Source organism: Bombus flavifrons, chromosome 10 (genome assembly GCF_040668555.2).
Source record: "Bombus flavifrons isolate JBK064 chromosome 10, iyBomFlav1_principal, whole genome shotgun sequence".
Taxonomy (NCBI): Eukaryota; Metazoa; Arthropoda; class Insecta; order Hymenoptera; family Apidae; genus Bombus; species Bombus flavifrons.
The window spans coordinates 13,291,956-13,309,614 of record NC_138451.1 but is presented as its reverse complement, the minus strand read 5'-3'; the positions used below and the strand labels follow the sequence as shown (position 1 = coordinate 13,309,614).

The 17,659-nt window shown below is 37.9% G+C and overlaps 2 protein-coding genes across 3 annotated transcripts; both read left to right on the top strand.

Annotated features, from left to right (window-relative positions):
* The first annotated feature begins 57 nt into the window (after nt 1–57).
* On the top strand, nt 58–6,058 carry LOC138184133 (WD repeat-containing protein 44). Of its 2 annotated transcripts, XM_069121826.1 has the most exons (7): nt 58–304; nt 945–1,113; nt 1,191–1,575; nt 1,699–1,826; nt 1,945–2,082; nt 2,166–2,459; nt 2,537–6,058. In XM_069121826.1, exons 1-7 carry the CDS (start codon nt 237–239, stop codon nt 4,268–4,270), a joined length of 2,916 nt encoding a protein of 971 aa, XP_068977927.1. In that variant the 5' UTR covers nt 58–236; the 3' UTR covers nt 4,271–6,058. The 2 variants fall into 2 exon arrangements, with proteins under 2 accessions (XP_068977927.1, XP_068977925.1); XM_069121824.1 differs by having other exon boundaries at nt 1,191–1,826.
* A 133-nt stretch (nt 6,059–6,191) lies between these two features.
* Nucleotides 6,192–17,514, top strand: dy (transmembrane protein dusky). The gene is made up of 3 exons (XM_069121841.1): nt 6,192–7,646; nt 10,552–10,636; nt 13,471–17,514. Exons 2-3 carry the CDS (start codon nt 10,592–10,594, stop codon nt 15,169–15,171), a joined length of 1,746 nt encoding a protein of 581 aa, XP_068977942.1. The 5' UTR covers nt 6,192–7,646; nt 10,552–10,591; the 3' UTR covers nt 15,172–17,514.
* Nucleotides 17,515–17,659: the final 145 nt, after the last annotated feature.

The window sequence follows — 17,659 nt, the reverse complement described above, 5'->3', positions numbered from 1 at the left end:
GCTAATTCACGTTTGAAAGAACTAGGATAATTGAAATACGCACCAGCGCATTCAGCGCAAAACCTGTGCACTTGTGTAACCGCTATTAGAAGTCGAATCATGACTTCGTGCCGCCTGCGATCCTGTGGCCGCTTCTACCTGGCCCTAGTGTTCGCGATTTTGCGAAACGCGTGACGTGCCTTGACAGTACCGATGCGGACAAGAGTATTATTACCGATTATTCAGTGCAGACGACAATGTCTGGAAGCAGCGATTCTGAAGAATTTTTCGATGCAGAGGATGATACTTTTCATCACAATGCACGGTAATTTTATCACTTCTTGCTTATTAAATGATTCTATTCTAAATTCTATATATTTAATTTTTTATACACCTTGTACATATAACAAAAATTGTTCTTGCATAAATTCCATTACTATCTGAATACTGCTTGAAAATAACGTATAATAAAATTTAACTTGCAATTTTTATTCTCTTTCGATTTATCGTATTCAATTCCTTCTCTTTCGATTTTCGCTTCAAGTTCTTATAGATACAGAAGATTCTTTCGAGTCGCTTTTGTGTATCTAATTTTCATCGTCGTATAGTGTTCTTAAGTAATTATCTTTGGTTAGGTCTGATTTTCAGCACTTATATCAGTCGTTCATATGATCATATGCGGCGATTTCAGGATTAGCATTTGTAAATTTTCTAGAAGTTAAAAGATTGGTATTATAGTTTTAGAAATTTTTCAAAATTTTTCTATTATACTATTGTTGATCTATTTAATAAATCATTCACTCACTCTGACATAATTATATTTTTTGCTTACTTTTAGTAGGTAAATATTTACATAGTTTATTTGTTTTGGATGTTAATTTATTTTTGTTAAAGTAATGTGACATATTTTTTGTATTTCATGTTGTAAGGATTATCTCTTAAAATCAAATATTTCACTTCTATAGAAAAAGCAAACAACGTGATTCTATCAGCATTGAAATACAAAGTAAGGATGGATCAGAATCCAGTAAAAAAATGGATGATGATGTTTTTGTGAAACCTGCTCAACCTAAACCAATTGTAGAACCAAAGGAACATGTAACAATAGAATGTATAGTCAATAAAGATAAAAATGTAAGTATTTGTCAACATTGAATTATTATATGCTTAGCATTGTGTTAATTTTTAATAAAAGTTGTTTATTTTAACAGGAAGAAGATGGAAAGGATTCAAGTACAGATAAGAGTGTAGGCAGAAGAAGATTTCGTGAACTTAGACAACGTATGCAAACAGAGGATGATGATATTCCAATTAACAGTTCTCCTCCAGATAGTCAAACGTCGTCTATTGAGGGTGTTTATCCCACTCCTTCAAAAACAACTCATCCATTCAGGATTATAGAACATGATACTCTTAGTTTACAAAGCATGACATCTTTAGGACGAGTGGGTCGAATTTTAGCTGGAGTTGGGGACAGTGCATCTATTACACTTGCACCAAATGTAACCCAGTGTCCCACTTCTGCCACCCTTACCCGTGAAAGCCAGATGTCCTCCATTGCTAGTATTCCAAGCAAAGACGAGGATACAGCATCTGGTAAGGTGTCCCAGTCCTCCAGCATCCTTACGTTATCAGGGGATATCCTTCAGGAATCCTCTGTTAACAGTAGGTCCAATTACAATTCTCACTTGCAAAATGACAAGACTGTTATGCTTCAAGAACCGGATGTCATCGCTAGTACAAAGAATAATGGAAAGTCAAACGAAGACATTACAATGGCTGGGATACCTGTTGCACCACCAAGACGTAAAAAAAAGTCAAAAGCTCAAACACCTTCTGATCTTGCAGTACGATATTTATTAACATAACATTCTAGCATAAAAGATACTTTCTGCAATAGCATAAAAGATTGTTACTAGAAAGTGGTTTTGAATAAGACAAATAAATATAGATTTATAATTTTAGCCTTCCACGACAGAATTGGCATTATCTGCTTCGCCGTTACCAAGTCCAGCAAGCACTATTGAATCTATTACCAGAGAATTTGAACATTCTCTCGATATTCGATCTGCAACGAAGGGACAATATGTTGTTAAACCACAAGTCTGTAGTACTATATACTTGTAAAATATAGCTTCATATTTACATAAAGTATAAATTGTTTATTATTGTCATTATTTGTATAGGATGAAGATAGATCAAAAGCCGAAGGTCCATCGACCGAAGAGTTGGAAAGGTTGGAAAAAATGAAAGCTGAATTAATGAGTTTGAGATCAAGTGACAAATCTAGCAGTAGTCCACTGGGATCCATGTCCAATAATAGTATTGGCCGTTATTCATTAGGTCCTCATAAACTATCGGGCTTAAGTCCTCAAGGTTCGAAAGAAAGACGAAAATCGGCAGGTGATCAAGATATGGTACAACAGTTAAATATGTTTGTAAGAACAAGAACAGATTCTGGAAAACGACTAACCGATATGGTATGTTATGGATGGAAAATCTAAAAATGTTGTTACTCTTATTTATATTTCCGCAATAATGTATTAATTATTTTTAGGAAATTTTGGAGCAAGTAACTGTTCTAAACTTAGATACTGGAGAAAGAGTACCATTAAGTATAGCAGAAGATAAATTGCCACAGTGTATTAATCCTTTGTCACTTCATATTATGAGACTTACTTCAGAATATATAAGTAATTCTAGTCTAGAAAAGGAAAAAGAAAGTGACGAGGAAAGTGTTGATAGTAAAATGTCTAGTATACCACCAGATGAAGATGTATCTGTTGGTAGAGTTCGGAAAAGAACGCAGAAGTTAAAACGATTTTTAGGATCTACCGTGAAGAAAACAATGGATAAAGCAAAATCTATTGCACAAGAAGTATCGCATGCAAGACATAAAGAAGATGTTATGGATATAGTAGATGAAGTATATCCTGGTGAACAGCAATACATAAAACTGAAAGCTTCTAATAGTCACAAAGGACCATATGAATTTAGTTGTTTACAGCATGTTCAAGATTTGAGTGGCGAGCATGTGGGCCCCGTTTGGTGTATGAAATTTTCAGTTTGCGGACGATTACTCGCTACTGCAGGTCAAGATCGAGTTTTAAGAATTTGGGTTTTACGGGATGCTTTTACGTATTTTCAAGATATGCGAACTAAATACAATGCTGAAAAAGTTAGTCCAACTCCTTCCCAAGAATCTTTGGTTTCGCAACAGTCTATGGAAGATCCTAATGTCGTGGCTAGTGCCTTTAGTGAAATAGAAGGGACGAAAAGTCCCTTTATGCCAAAGCCATTTTGCACTTATACTGGACATACTTCGGATTTGCTCGACGTTTCATGGTCTAAAAATTATTTTATCTTATCATCGTCAATGGATAAAACTGTGCGACTTTGGCATATATCACGAAAGGAATGCTTATGTTGTTTTCAGCACATCGATTTTGTTACAGCAATAGTATTCCATCCTCGTGATGATCGTTATTTTCTCTCAGGATCTTTAGACGGAAAACTTCGATTATGGAATATTCCAGATAAAAAGGTAGCTGTGTGGAATGAAGTCGATGGTCAAACTAAATTGATTACTGCAGCAAACTTCTGTCAAAATGGGAAATTCGCAGTGGTTGGTTCTTACGATGGCCGATGTATATTTTACAACACCGATCAGCTGAAGTATCACACGCAAATACACGTTCGATCAACGAGAGGTAAAAATTCTACGGGAAGGAAGATTAGTGGTATCGAACCAATGCCGGGAGAAGATAAAATTTTAGTTACTTCAAACGATAGCCGAATACGCTTGTATGACTTGCGAGATTTGAATTTATCATGCAAATACAAAGGTTATGTTAACGTCAGTAGTCAAATTAAAGCAAGCTTTAGTCCTGATGGACAATATATAGTTAGTGGTTCGGAAAATCAATGCATTTACATTTGGAAAACTCATCATGATTATTCGAAATTTTCAAGCGTACGTAGAGATCGAAATGACTTTTGGGAAGGTATAAAAGCTCATAACGCTGTGGTGACATGCGCAGTATTTGCACCAAATCCAGATAGTATTATTAAACAAATCGAAGAAAGAGAGCACTGGGAAGGTAAAGAAGATGCAAAAAATCTGGGTAGTTCCACCGTGGATGTTCCTCCCGTCGATCCTGTGGTCGAGCAGCGTACTAAAGGCTGTGGCGGTCACGTTCTTGTGAGTGCGGATTTCAATGGCTATATAAAGGTTTTTCTAAATAAGACAAAACCTAAGCACAGTTCCCTACCAGCATCTGCTCTCGCGTAACACAATACTAGTTTTATTTGTGCACTATTGTTAATACAAAAAAAAAAAATTAATAAGAAAACACCAATATTATATAGAAATATTTGTTTTACCTCAGTGGATTATGTAGGACTCACTGTATGCTGTTTTTAAAGTAAATACGATTGTATTAAATACTTTCAGAAACAGAATATTTTGAGATGCATGCCAAAAGGCTTACTTCACAAAAAGAAAGCTAAGATATAGTTAATAATACTAAAATATTCATAAATTCGATGCTCAGGCAATATATCGATTTCTTTTGTTATCAAGATGAACAAAAACATGTTTTTTTTTTAATTTATTGTAAATTAAACAACATTTGCATACATAATTTCTACTAAAGCTTTAAGTAAGCCATATAAACCGTTATAGTTTTATAAGGTATCGTATTTTTAGCACTTTTTTAAATTGAACGTATTTTTATTGATTTTTCTCTATTGTATTATATCTTTTCGGTGCTGGTTCACTGCGGTCATATAGAGTTATACATGGAAATCTTGCCGAAATTATGTTACGAAATACACGTGTTTAACGGAATTGTTCGTTTCTATTATATTTATAAACCGAAAGAGCACCTTGGTGAAGAAACAAAGTATAAATACAGGCACGCAAGCGATGGCTGAATAGAACAATTTAATGGATTGTATGAATAAACGTAAACTTATACTTGATGATCCATCGTTAGGCAAATGTTGGATAGTATCTAGAAAGTTTCATGAAAATCAAATTGGATTTTCAAATCCTAATGGTTTCTAAAATATGTTCTAGAACTTTACCGTGATAAGATAGCGTAATACATCGAAGACAATATATTAATAAAAAAAAAGAAGGTGATTTGAAGTTAAAAGGCATCATTATTAAGTTTTTGTACGAACAGGATTCACATTTTAGAAACTATGTCACCCCGTTCAATACGAAAATTGACATTACACACTGTGTATATTTAATTTATACATGCCGTATCAATCCAATCGGTCGATGTGAACGAAAAGTTTATTTCATACGCAAACATTACGTGTATTACATAATACTCATAACACTCGCTATGTTTAATGTTCGACACGATGTCGTAACTGTCATTTTAATCTGATTTAAAGGGTATACGAAATACCTGTTTCGCAACGTGTCAATTATAACGGCAGAGACGTATACCGTGTACGAGGGGCAACGGCTTAATGCTGTTTCAAACTCTGCATTTTACGATTCTGTGTATTTGATAAATCATGTCTTTAAGGATGATGCGCTATTCAGTCGCGTGGTGAAGTATGGATTGATGGTTGATCTCTGTGTCGCTAATATTATAAGTGCTTGCACAGACGCAAAAAATGGTGAAACCATCGAATTATAATGTACGATGTATTTTATCTGTATCGTAAATTTAATGTAAATACGCAGGAAAGAAATTGTAGGTATTTTGTGTAAATGCAATTGTAAATATATTATTCAAGCGATAGCGTAATCGCTTATTAACGACATTGTCATTCCGACAGCGGCGTGCACAAAACTATTGTTTGTGATCTCGTAGTAATCAATAATCATGTAATATATTAATTAATGTATCAATAGTGTATTCATGTATGGAAATGTGTCTGTTTTTTAAGTTGCCGTCACACAATAATATACATAAAATTTACCTTAATCATTAGAAACGTTTCTTTTCATCTATCGAATCATCGCGTACATTTCACCCGACCGTTTCTTTGCCTCCAATTTCTTACACGCTTGGAATGTTGTATCTTAAAAAGAAAAAGAAAAAAAAAAAAATAACGCGAACGGTTAATGGTCAAAATTTAGTTAAGCGTTCCTTACACCAACAGGAAACGCCTCTGGGTATATTCACAGAGGAGAAACCGAACAATGATCGTTGCTAATAAGATTCTATCCATTGTTACACACAGAGACACAAGTACCGGCTGGTACTCATCTATAGGTCAGCAATGCGTGTGCGGTCAGTCGGTCGGTCGGTCGGCCGGCCGGTTGACTGTCAACTGATTCACCCATTTACAATGTTCGTACGTCTGGTTGCACGTATGTATGTGCAGTCATTGTCCTGGGTAATTAGGATAAAAGTGTACTACGCAATTAAAGCTTCGTGTGAAATAAACAAGTGAACAGTACTATAAAGCATTACATAGTTCCCGATCTTGATGGTACTCGAATGGTGTAACGACTTCAATTGTGATGTACAAAGATTTTTAACGATTAATTTGTCGATGTCGATTCAACGCAGACTTTTTATGAACGTTATTTAGAAATGCTAAAAATTAGAGGCTTTAATTTTTAAAATATTTAATGCTACCCTTTAAAATTATTCGTAATAATTATAAACGCTCTTAATTACGACAAACATTATTTACTAAAAAAGAGTAAGAGATCACAGATTAATATTAAAAAAATCTATTGCATTTAACAGTACGAATCTCGTAAGTGAAACTGTAAAGTATAACGATAATGGAAACATTCGATTCAACGTAGTCGCATACGAAGCTATCAAGACCAAAGAATTCGTCGAATTGTCTAGAATTGTTCTACGCATTAGTCTCCCACGTCTATTAAATTCAGGCGTTCCGTGAACCACACAACGTTCACCTGTACGGTGGGTAGTAGGTACACAGAAAAATGTTAAAGACGCATGTTACCGCAACATTGTACGTCCGACAAGTCGCACGCATACACGCGACGACATGTGGTTATCGGGAAGGAAAAGAACAACGAATAGGAGCACCACCGCGACCACATCTACAGGAGTCGTGGTCGTGGTCGTCAGAAGTGTGGCTCGAACGAGAAGAGATATCCTCCGGTTCGTGAGAGACCTATATAACTGTACTGTGTGTCTGGGTCAGGGGGCGGGCCGCCACGTTTATAGTATACTCTCTATATCGGACAGGTGTACCCCATTCCGACTCCACGAGTTCTCGCGTGCACCATCGGGCGACAGCCAGGCTGCAACGTGTCTTTCTAGCTGCCTTGACAGATATCGTGGCGCATCGCGGTAAACACGAAGAGATCAGTCGCACGGGGAGCCTTCGAGGACACTTAACGAGTCGTTTGGAAGAGCACGAATCAGCAGCAACTGGCTTTGGCAAACGTCTCTCGGGTCCTACCTTCTCGCGCCGTTCGCCGGTTTCGTCCTCGTTTTCGCCACTGAAATCGGTCGAGATCAATTGTCTGTGCTTTAGAGAGGCTCCGACCGCGCGGGTACGCGGAGATTTCGCGGCACATGGTGCTTCAATCAGTGCGGTGCATTGCTCGAACCCTCCTTTTCTTTCTCATCGCACATCTTTGACACGGAATCTGGAAAAGAGAAGTCAGAAGTTCATCTGCGTTTTCACGTCTACTTTCCGATTGGACAAACGTAAGATATTTTTAAGCTGTACGTATCGCGCATAATGTCGATAAATCGCTTGTAAATAATGCCTTGCAAAAATTTGATAGCTTCGTGTTTATCGATGGCTGATCGATGGAGATTACTACGGGAAGTAGAAAGTAATTAGATTCTTTGACCATGACTTTATGCGAGGCAATTACGTGCGAGACCTTCTAGACGTATTTATTGTAGGACACCACGAATTAACGAATAATTACCACGTGTTAAGATGAAATCCAATTATTGGTTGATAACGATAAGAGGAATTGAAAATCGGAGAAATTATACGGTATGTACCGCGTTATAGTTAACCACGTGGTAAGCGCTTTCGTTCTATCGGACGTGCGCACATGTGCGGCTACAGTTGACAGCTGCTAGTCGATCAAGAATTATTACCTCATGAAATCAGTACAGAAATCAGTGAAGCGGAATAATTTCAGTTAATCTTTTTGTTATTGTAAATCGCGAAACTCTTCCACAAAAGAGTAAATATAACATCGAGTAGATACCTATTTCCAGTTAAACGAAACTCGTATAAATTATTAATTATGACATTCCAGCTAAGCTTATTACTAAAGATATGTCAGTATAAGTATAATTAGCATATGCAAGGAATGATTGGTAACATCGAATTATGTTACTTTCTATGTGATTGTAACACGACGCACGCCTTTACTAGGAAAGCGCATCGAGTTGCCATCAAGTTGTCAGTTTGCTCTATTACGTTCGATTACCATATAATCACTAGATTATAGACGATAGGGTAATGTATATACATTATGTGACTACATTTCATAAACACATCATCAACGATACTAGCAAGTATCTTCGCTTTTCCATTTATTGCATACGATTATGAGCTTTTATCTATCTATTAGTTATCCTGTTTTTGTAATTTGACATTGATTCTAAATCGATATCGATTTACATGCCGACAGACTGAACTAACGAGACAAAATTGATTTAAAGCGAAAAAGTAAGATGGAAAAAGTAAGGTGGATAACGAGCCATTAAATTCTTATATTTGAATTCAACGATGAAATAGTTAACTCTTTTATTTCTGTTATATTTTAACGACAGAAACGATTCGCATAGTCTTCGTTATTCCGATAGTGTAGTAATCGAGAAGAAAGGGGAACGAGAATATATTTCAACTCTTTTTCCATATGGGTCACTATTAGCTACGCACTTATTATGCGAATGTCTGACTTTGGAATTACCACACCGCTGAAACCGTTATATGTATTTGGCACCATGCCACATCTTCAGCGTGCTCGATTCATGGTTAGCATGGAACAACGGACGTGTAAACAGCCGCCGGTGATTTTTATTTAAACATGGCCTCGTAGTGAAAGAAAGAACAGGTGTCGTGCTCTATCATGGCACGAATCGTAAAGCAGAATAATAATTAATGTATGCCAGTAATAAATAAGCGTTTGTGACTTCACCGTGTTAACGGAATTCGGCGTAGATCACGATTTCTCAAAGGAACGAATAAATTATATACTGCGGCGCGCAAAACTTTTACGTTGCACGTTACGAACAGGAAGAAACACTACTTTTATTGCGACTGCGTTATGCTTCGCCATCGCATAAGTGGAAGAAAAGTATTTTTTACAAATTCTCTGTATCGTGACCGTAAAGAATTATCGAATATTAAATAAGTTTGAATCACTTTAAACGAATTTTCGTATAGAGATCAATAAGAGTTTCGAGCTCATCACCTTCAAGAAGTTTTCAGCTCACTATCATCGAAGTGGCACATTAACGACCACTCAAATCTGAAATCGGTGATTCGTTTCATGTATCGCCTATTATCTGACTTGAAATAGGGCAGAAATCTATTGCCAAGGACGATTTTAACATTGAATCCACGTAAGTGGATTCGGTACGCCGATAGGTGAAAACCTACTTGCCTACATTCATCGGTAGTTTTCTGTGTATCTCGAATTCATCACACGATTATGGTCGATTCACGATCATTTTGCCTTGGAAATCTTAATTTTTTTCATCTTTTTATATTTGGAAAACATAGGTACTCGCCATTAACCAGTCACAGGAAACATCTGTAAGGTCGAATAATTATCGCGGAAGGAAGACATATATTTCTGGAATACATAATACATTACCTGTATTTAAATAAGGTTCGTCTTCCTCTTTCGATACTTTTACACGTATGAAGGAACACGGTAAAGTCGAAGGAGCACGGAAAAGCCGACACGATCACGATCGTTTCGATAGTGAAATCAGCTTACGTTTCTTCTCAGTTGTTATTTCTCAGTCATGGCAAAGAGAATCGATGATCGTTGGCGAAGACAACGTGCAAAATGATTTATGATCTTTTCTGAAACTCGGCGCAGGTTTGACGAATTTGTTTTATACCTATAGTTATCGATCATGGCAGTCTGGTATCGCGGACTACAACGAGGTAACGGAGCGAAAACCCGGACATTCGACAGGAATTTGGGACAGGTGGCCTAGTGGTCGCATGAAGCGAGCGTGTCTGATAATTGACGATTAAACACGAGCGAGGTGTCCAATGATGGACCGGTTCGTCCATTTAATGTTCGATATTTTCTACTAACAATTCTTCGTATCACCTTACTCGTACATCGATTCAGATTGCCGTGAAATAATCGCAATTACGAGCTTTTTACGGTGCATATCGTAATTTCTCCGTTTCTCAATCACGAATCGTACTTAATTTCGTTAACTTGGATAATTTCGATGACCCATTTATCTCGATCGTAAAAGGAAACCTATAATCTTCGATTGACCATTATTATTTTACATATATGTACATTAGTAGATATTTTATTTGTTAATAACTCTAGGCGTGAACATTGTTTGTAAGAGATTGTATTAATTTAAAGAAGAACAATTATTTTTTCAGCGGTACGGTTAGAATACTTCACCGTGGACGCTAACACGGTATGCGGTGGCGAATCTTCATTTTAGCCTGTCTCCTACTAAAGGGGGTAAGTAAATACGATTCTCCCTTTCATTTTTTAAATAACTACCTTTCGAACGTCTACGTTTGCTTCTAAATCCTTTGATATTTTTATACTTCCATTGAAATTCTAGAGATATCGTCGTTTATTAAAATTTCGGTCACGTTAAAAATTCCAGTACGAGATATAGGGAACATTTTGCGATCTTGAAAACGTAGTTTCGAATAAAATCTACCAGTTTTAAAAGACTTTTTGCGTAAAATAATTGAACGTTCGATAAACGGGACTGAAAGTCGGGAAAAAACATACGTGAAACAGTGAATCAGTGGTCAAAACCGACCGGAGGTAAGAAAAACACGCGGCATTATTACAAAGGGGGTAGGTCGGTATGTCTGCGTGGGTAATTACTACATTATAACCCAGATATCGCGGTGGGTACATAGCCTGCGATGCCGTTACCCAGTGCTCTGACCCAGAGCTAAGGGCGACTCGAGACCCGGTCGATGTCTTGAAATGGTGCGCGGCGTTCCGATCCGGCTCATCCACGTCTACTACGAAGTAACGTTTTATCGTCGGACCTTCACCACGAATCGGTCTTACAAGATTGCGCGCAAAAATCGCACACGAAACGACCGGTTTCGTGATCTTACCTTCCCACCCTGCATTCTTGAGGACCGACACGATTTCAATTCGTTGCTTACTTTTTTCCCATCGCTACTCGGACAACGTTCATTCTTCCAAACCGCGGGAACATTTTAAATATTTTTTGCGTCATCAATTGAAATTAGCGATCAGCGTTATTATCGCTGCCAGATATGCATGAAACGATTCTACGAAAATGGAAATTTTACTTTAAACTATATCGCGATGATTTAACGTGTTTATTGGTAAATCAAGATTCGAAGCTTTTTCCACGCCCTAATTCGTCCTAATTCTGTAACGCAGTGCTTCTTCTATCAATTACGAAGTCGATTCTAATTTGCGATTAATTTAATTGATAATATTATAAATAATATGATCAATCCGTAATTAATGTAAGTAATGTGTCATAGGTGAATATATAATGTCAATTATTCAAGCTTATTCTTATTGAATGGGACTTAGATAGTAGAATAGTGTCTCGATTATGCATACTGTAGTTAGCAAGTTACCCGACGTGCGATTGTCTGTTTTATTACTTAACATGCATCACGTATAATCGTATATCGAACAAGATTTTTCATGACCATATTTCGAAGAAAGTTGATCACTTTTTTTATTAATATCCTATAAAAATACGTAATAAAAGATACGAAATTTAACCACACTTACTTCTCAAGCCTTCGTTTGCAATTCTTTCAACGATATCTTCCAAATAAAATATCGAAGAATGATATTAGACAGTATATAACAGAGCGTGACAGTCTCTGGGTACAGGCTAAGTCAAGTGAATGAAGCGCAGTTAGAATGAATGAAATACCTTTGTAAGACTACAAGAGAAATTCTCAGAGGTAGGAGACCGTTCGGTGTAGAGGATAATCATTAACCTTCGTGATTCCTATAATTTTCATTTTTTGTCAAATCTCCTTCTTATTGGTATTAATCAGACCTCGAATAATAGGGAATTAATTACGTCGTTATTATTACGAGCAAAAGAGCGGGCTGTTATCGCGTATCGTTATTACGGTCTCTAATGAAACAGCTTGTTAGCGATGTAATCTTGAGAAGCTTGTCGGATTGAAAATGAGAACAGCGCGATATGCAAACACCATCCAAGTCGTTTTAGCCGAAGGACGGTCACCGTGTTTTCTGGTTGGACGCGCATCGTCGTGGTCGAAATTCATCGTGGGTTCATTCACGATTGACCCAGTAAGCTTTTGCCGAATTATGGGACGCGTTGGCCGGATAGTTACAACGAGATAAGCAGATGTCGGAATGGGAGGACGGTAGAAGCGGAAAACTGAACGTGTATCCGAAGCGCTGAGCTGGCCGATTGACCTGCGGCTAAAGACACGGGTGGTCCGTTATGCCCCAGGGTCACGCGTGAGGCAATCAGCCACTACACTGGTATACGGGCCCGATGCTCCTATTTCATCGTTTGGTTGCCCCTCCTCGACCCTCCGAACCCGTCATTCGTCGAACAGTCAGAACGGGTTTGTTGATCGGAGGCTGTTGTCTCCTGTATTGGCCATCAGGAATGCACACGGCAGGAGATAGCTCTCTGAGCGAATCTTCGGATTGTGACAAGCGGCCAAGGATGAAAAATGCATCTACCTTTGCAGAAGTCGACAATTTTTATCTTATTATTTTCATCGCCTTATTTCTTATAATTTCAATATCATGGAAGAAACAAGTGGAATATTCATTATTTGTTGTTTAAGTTACATTTATATGCATATAGTGGCTACAATAAAAATTTGATACTATGAAAATGAAATGTGGATTCGCTGCATATTGTATTATCTGATAAACAATTTTTACCACTAGAAGATTCAAGCAATAATAATTCACGCGAGATGCAAAATATCGCAAACAAAGTTAAACTACATCCATTACGTACATATCACTCGTTCGCATGTTGAAGATTAATTCTTTTGTCAGGATCGTTCAGAGTAAATTCGTGCATCGTTGCACGATAATTTAGGTGAATGTATATGTATAGGTATTCGCTGATTGCACTTGCGAGCTGATCCGGTATAAAGGTAGCCCGTTCCTGAAGAACTTGCACGTGTGTAAATTATGTAGTCCGACAACGTCAATCTACTTTCACGCTTTCTCGTCGTTTATCCCTTTCCTCTCAATGGACGTTCTACAAAATACCTCACTGCCTACTTTGCATAGAAACACGTTTACACTGATGCATTTCATTGGTGTGTTCGCAGCTGGCTCGAACGGAGGATGTCGAGGTAGTCGAGGCAATTCCCGGAGAGGACAGTCGTAACGATAATTCAGCCTTGAATCGTCAAGACAACGACATAAATACCTCGGACCAATTGGCGTTAGAATCGTTAGGCGAGAAGGATGCCGGTGGTAATCATTATAAACCGGGTGGTCTCCGAGGTCATCCCCTCCCTCTCCCGCCAAGTCGAGGTGGACTGGGACTGCCACATCCAAGACCACACCATAACGTCGCGTATCATGGTCCACCGCCACCCTTGCCGCCATCGAAAGCGTCATCGGAGGCCATCGACAAGATCTACACAACGGGTAGTGGAATTAGCACAGCTGTAGGTGCAGAACCCTGGCCAGCACCCACGCCAGATATGCCGAAGATCATTTCGTTAGACGTGAAGTGCGAGAAAAATCTGATGAAAGTTTACCTCGGCTTTGATAAACCGTTCTACGGTATAGTCTTTAGCAAAGGCCACTACAGTAACGTTAATTGTGTGCACTTACCAGCAGGTTTAGGGCGCACCTCGGTTAACTTCGAGATTAGCATTCACGCGTGTGGCACAGCTGGCAATACAGAGAATGGTTTATACGGGTACGGCGCTGAATCCGGGTCAGGAACGTACTTTGAAAACATTATCGTGGTGCAATACGATCCGCAAGTTCAGGAAGTTTGGGATCAGGCGCGAAAGCTGCGATGCACTTGGCACGACTTGTACGAGAAATCTGTTACGTTCCGTCCGTTTCCGGTCGACATGTTGGACGTGGTGCGCGCCGACTTCGCCGGGGATAACGTTGGTTGCTGGATGCAAATACAGGTCGGGAAGGGTCCATGGGCGTCCGAAGTCTCGGGATTGGTTAAAATTGGTCAGACGATGACGATGGTACTCGCGATAAAAGACGACGATTCGAAATTCGATATGCTCGTGAGAAACTGCATGGCACACGACGGAAAACGAGCGCCGATTCAACTGGTCGATCAGAGAGGTTGCATTACTAGACCGAAGCTTATGTCGCGGTTCACTAAGATTAAGAACTTCGGCGCGTCCGCGTCGGTACTCTCCTACGCTCATTTCCAGGCGTTCAAATTCCCCGACTCCATGGAAGTGCATTTTCAATGCACCATACAGATATGTCGGTATCAATGCCCAGAGCAGTGTTCCGAATCTCCTTTGTTGCTGGAGTCTCAAGGTCTATTGGAGAATCATCATCCTCCATCTAGTGGACATCCTGACTCCGGCTACGGTCTTCCGCCCCCTATTCCGCTTCCTTTGGAAGCGTATTTGCAGGCGGCTGCGGGACGTCCTCGAGACGAAAGACGAAGAAAATCCCGAGAAATAATGCCGAGTCCTCAGAAGGCGGTCGGAGTCAATCGTATAATACGAGTTGTTTCTACAGGTGACCTGACGTTTTCCATCGATGAGTCGAACAATGGAGAATCGAGCGGATCGACGATGATCTTCCCTGTACGGAATGAGAACACCGCGAACGCGGCTATGATTTGCATGACTACTCCAGGTTTCGTCGTTACTCTCATAGTACTCCTTGCCGTGTTATTATTCTCGTGTATACTCTCCACCTACCTCTGTCTACGCCTAAGACCGTTCTCAGGAAAAGCTAGGAAGGCTGCGACGTACTATAACGAAGAACAAAGCACGCCTAAAAAGTCAACCAGGACGTGTTTTTACTCATAGGTACAAGCGGTCATAGCATTGTGAATCATGTACATTGTGAAACGTTATGCTGTCGATCGGCTTTACTTTTGCGTAGAGAAGCTTCGTATCAAGCGGGTTTCTTCCTAGAGACTGGTTTGACGATTTTCATAGTGTTAAATTATTTATTGAAGCAGGTATAAAGCTAGATACGTATATTATTTAATATTTCGCTACGGGATTGCCCAATAAATCGGTCGCCGGATCTTTTATACCGCAAAGTGTACAATTTCGTTCTGGTAACTTACTTGTTAGTTGTTATTTCGTATTTATTCTCAGACCGATCAACATTTATATTTAATATATCGAATGTCGCGCAAACCGGTCCTCTTGGTCGCGCCATTACAGGTATCGTAGAGGCTACAGAATGTCGCAAGCACAATTCTGTACATCGACACGTATCAGACAAAATATTGTTTGTATTAAAATAAATAGGATGCTCTCTGCTACGTGTACAATGTCTGTTCGATCAGAACGGTCGACTAATATGGATTTGTGCTTCGTCATAACGAAACTTACGCTCAAGCCCTTGCTGGCGACTGTGTATAGACACTCTGAAAATTTAGTCAAAGATAATCAAACATTTTGCCCTTGCAACTTCTTCGTTACAACCATTTCGGGACCATGGTATCTGGGTATTTCCTTTTTTAATTAATCGTTACCCGTTACATACGTATTGACAATATGTAACTTGATGCAACTAAGGCTGAAATATTACGAAAAAATAGTCCAAAAAATGTTTGTTTTTTAACATTGTTGACGATATTATTGTTTTAATATTATTTATTTATTAGATAATAACGTTTCAAATGTTTGCGGCTTTATATGCTGTATCTTGTGTATTTGTAACGGTGTAAGAGCCAGTCACTATTATGAAACTATTAAAAAATCTGCTATCTCGAGTTGAATAATTCTATGTATAAGTTAACAATAAATACGAAACGTTTCGCTTCAGTGAAGCGAACACTTTTATACGTTAGTTTATGTATACACGCGTTGCCATGTAACGGAGTTTCTTCTTCTAACTAAATAGAGTATGCATCTTTATTTAAAACATCGTATTAGCAATTATAGTAAAACGTCGATTATTTTCCAGTAAATGATTTTGCGCATAATCGGCTTAACAGAATTAAAATTTCAAACTTTCCGTAATAGAATAGAGAATAAAATAATGTTTAATGATGTACACTCGTGTATTGTATTGTATGAAAGAACGCGTAGTACCGAAGTGTAAGAAACAGATTAGATTTAGCTAAATTCGCTACTCCTTCTGAAGTAGGTATTTGAAAGGTTATCACATTTTTGCGCTTTCATCCATTTTAATACAATATCCAACGAATTAAAAAATTTCACTTCTACCTTCCTAATAATAGTTTTTCGCCAAAGGTAGATAAAGAAATATTAACTGTATTCACAAGTTTACATCCTGAGTCATCGTTGTCTGCGTTTCTCTTAAGATATCGGTTTAATCGATGATGAGACATTCTAATTCGGTTTTAGATCGTTATTGTAATTGCTATATGTTTCGTTTAAAGGTAAAATGTAGACGCGTATTTCGAAACGTGAGTAACGTTGATATGCAACTCAGAATGCTACAGATAGATGATATATTTTTGATTTTGATGATGATTATCGGTCTGTCGGGCCTGTCTGTCGGTCTGTTTGTGATATAATCGACGTTTCACTGTAAAGAAATTGAAACCGATGTGTGGAAAATCATAGACAATAAACAATGATCAATCTCGTATTACTATATGTATCGATCTATCGTATACGAAAAATGGAGTTGAATAATTTTTTCCGCTAATTACACGAGTGAAAGAATATGATACAAAGCGTTAAGATCAAGTGTATAAAAGAACAGTCAGTAGCTTGTAATAGCATACAAAAGATTATAATTTAATACTTAATATTAATGCATATAAGCATATAGATATAAAAATGTTTATAAATTATTTTTCATCGATGAAATAATGTATTTTTTACAAGAACATTAGTACTTTAACTTTTGTATGCGAGTAAATATATAATTGTATTTACCATACCTTTTTACATGAATATTCTCACCTGACTAGCGAATATATGGGAAATCGACGTTGTTTGTGTTCCATTGTAAATCTTAAATTATTTTTCCCTTGGGAGGTAAAAAGACACAGGAAGAGAATAATCGTTGGTTCTGTGGAAATAGATCAAGGTCCTGTAAATACATTTATTGGCATTATCATTGATTTATATTAAATAAAAACACAACCTATCGATTAACAATCGACTTAATTCTTTGTTCCTTTCGCTCGAAGTATTGTGGTAGTTGTCCAGCATCGCACATAGTTGCACACATAATTGGTGGTTGTTGATACTTCCTTTAACAATTTTTGTATTCTCCAAGAATACGAGAATGTTCTTTCTTTTTTTTTTTTACACGTGTATACATATACTTAAAATAGTCTAGCATAACACAATTATTCTGGCG

Excerpts from the sequence above, each read along its gene's own strand:
- dy (XM_069121841.1), top strand. The coding sequence starts at position 10,592 with ATGCGGTGGCGAATCTTCATTTTAGCCTGTCTCCTACTAAAGGGG. Across the intron at positions 10,637-13,470 it reads CCTGTCTCCTACTAAAGGGG|CTGGCTCGAACGGAGGATGT; the intron begins GTAAGTAAATAC and ends GTGTGTTCGCAG.
- LOC138184133 (XM_069121824.1), top strand. The coding sequence starts at position 237 with ATGTCTGGAAGCAGCGATTCTGAAGAATTTTTCGATGCAGAGGATGAT. Across the intron at positions 1,827-1,944 it reads AAACACCTTCTGATCTTGCA|CCTTCCACGACAGAATTGGC; the intron begins GTACGATATTTA and ends TTATAATTTTAG. Across the intron at positions 2,083-2,165 it reads AATATGTTGTTAAACCACAA|GATGAAGATAGATCAAAAGC; the intron begins GTCTGTAGTACT and ends TTATTTGTATAG.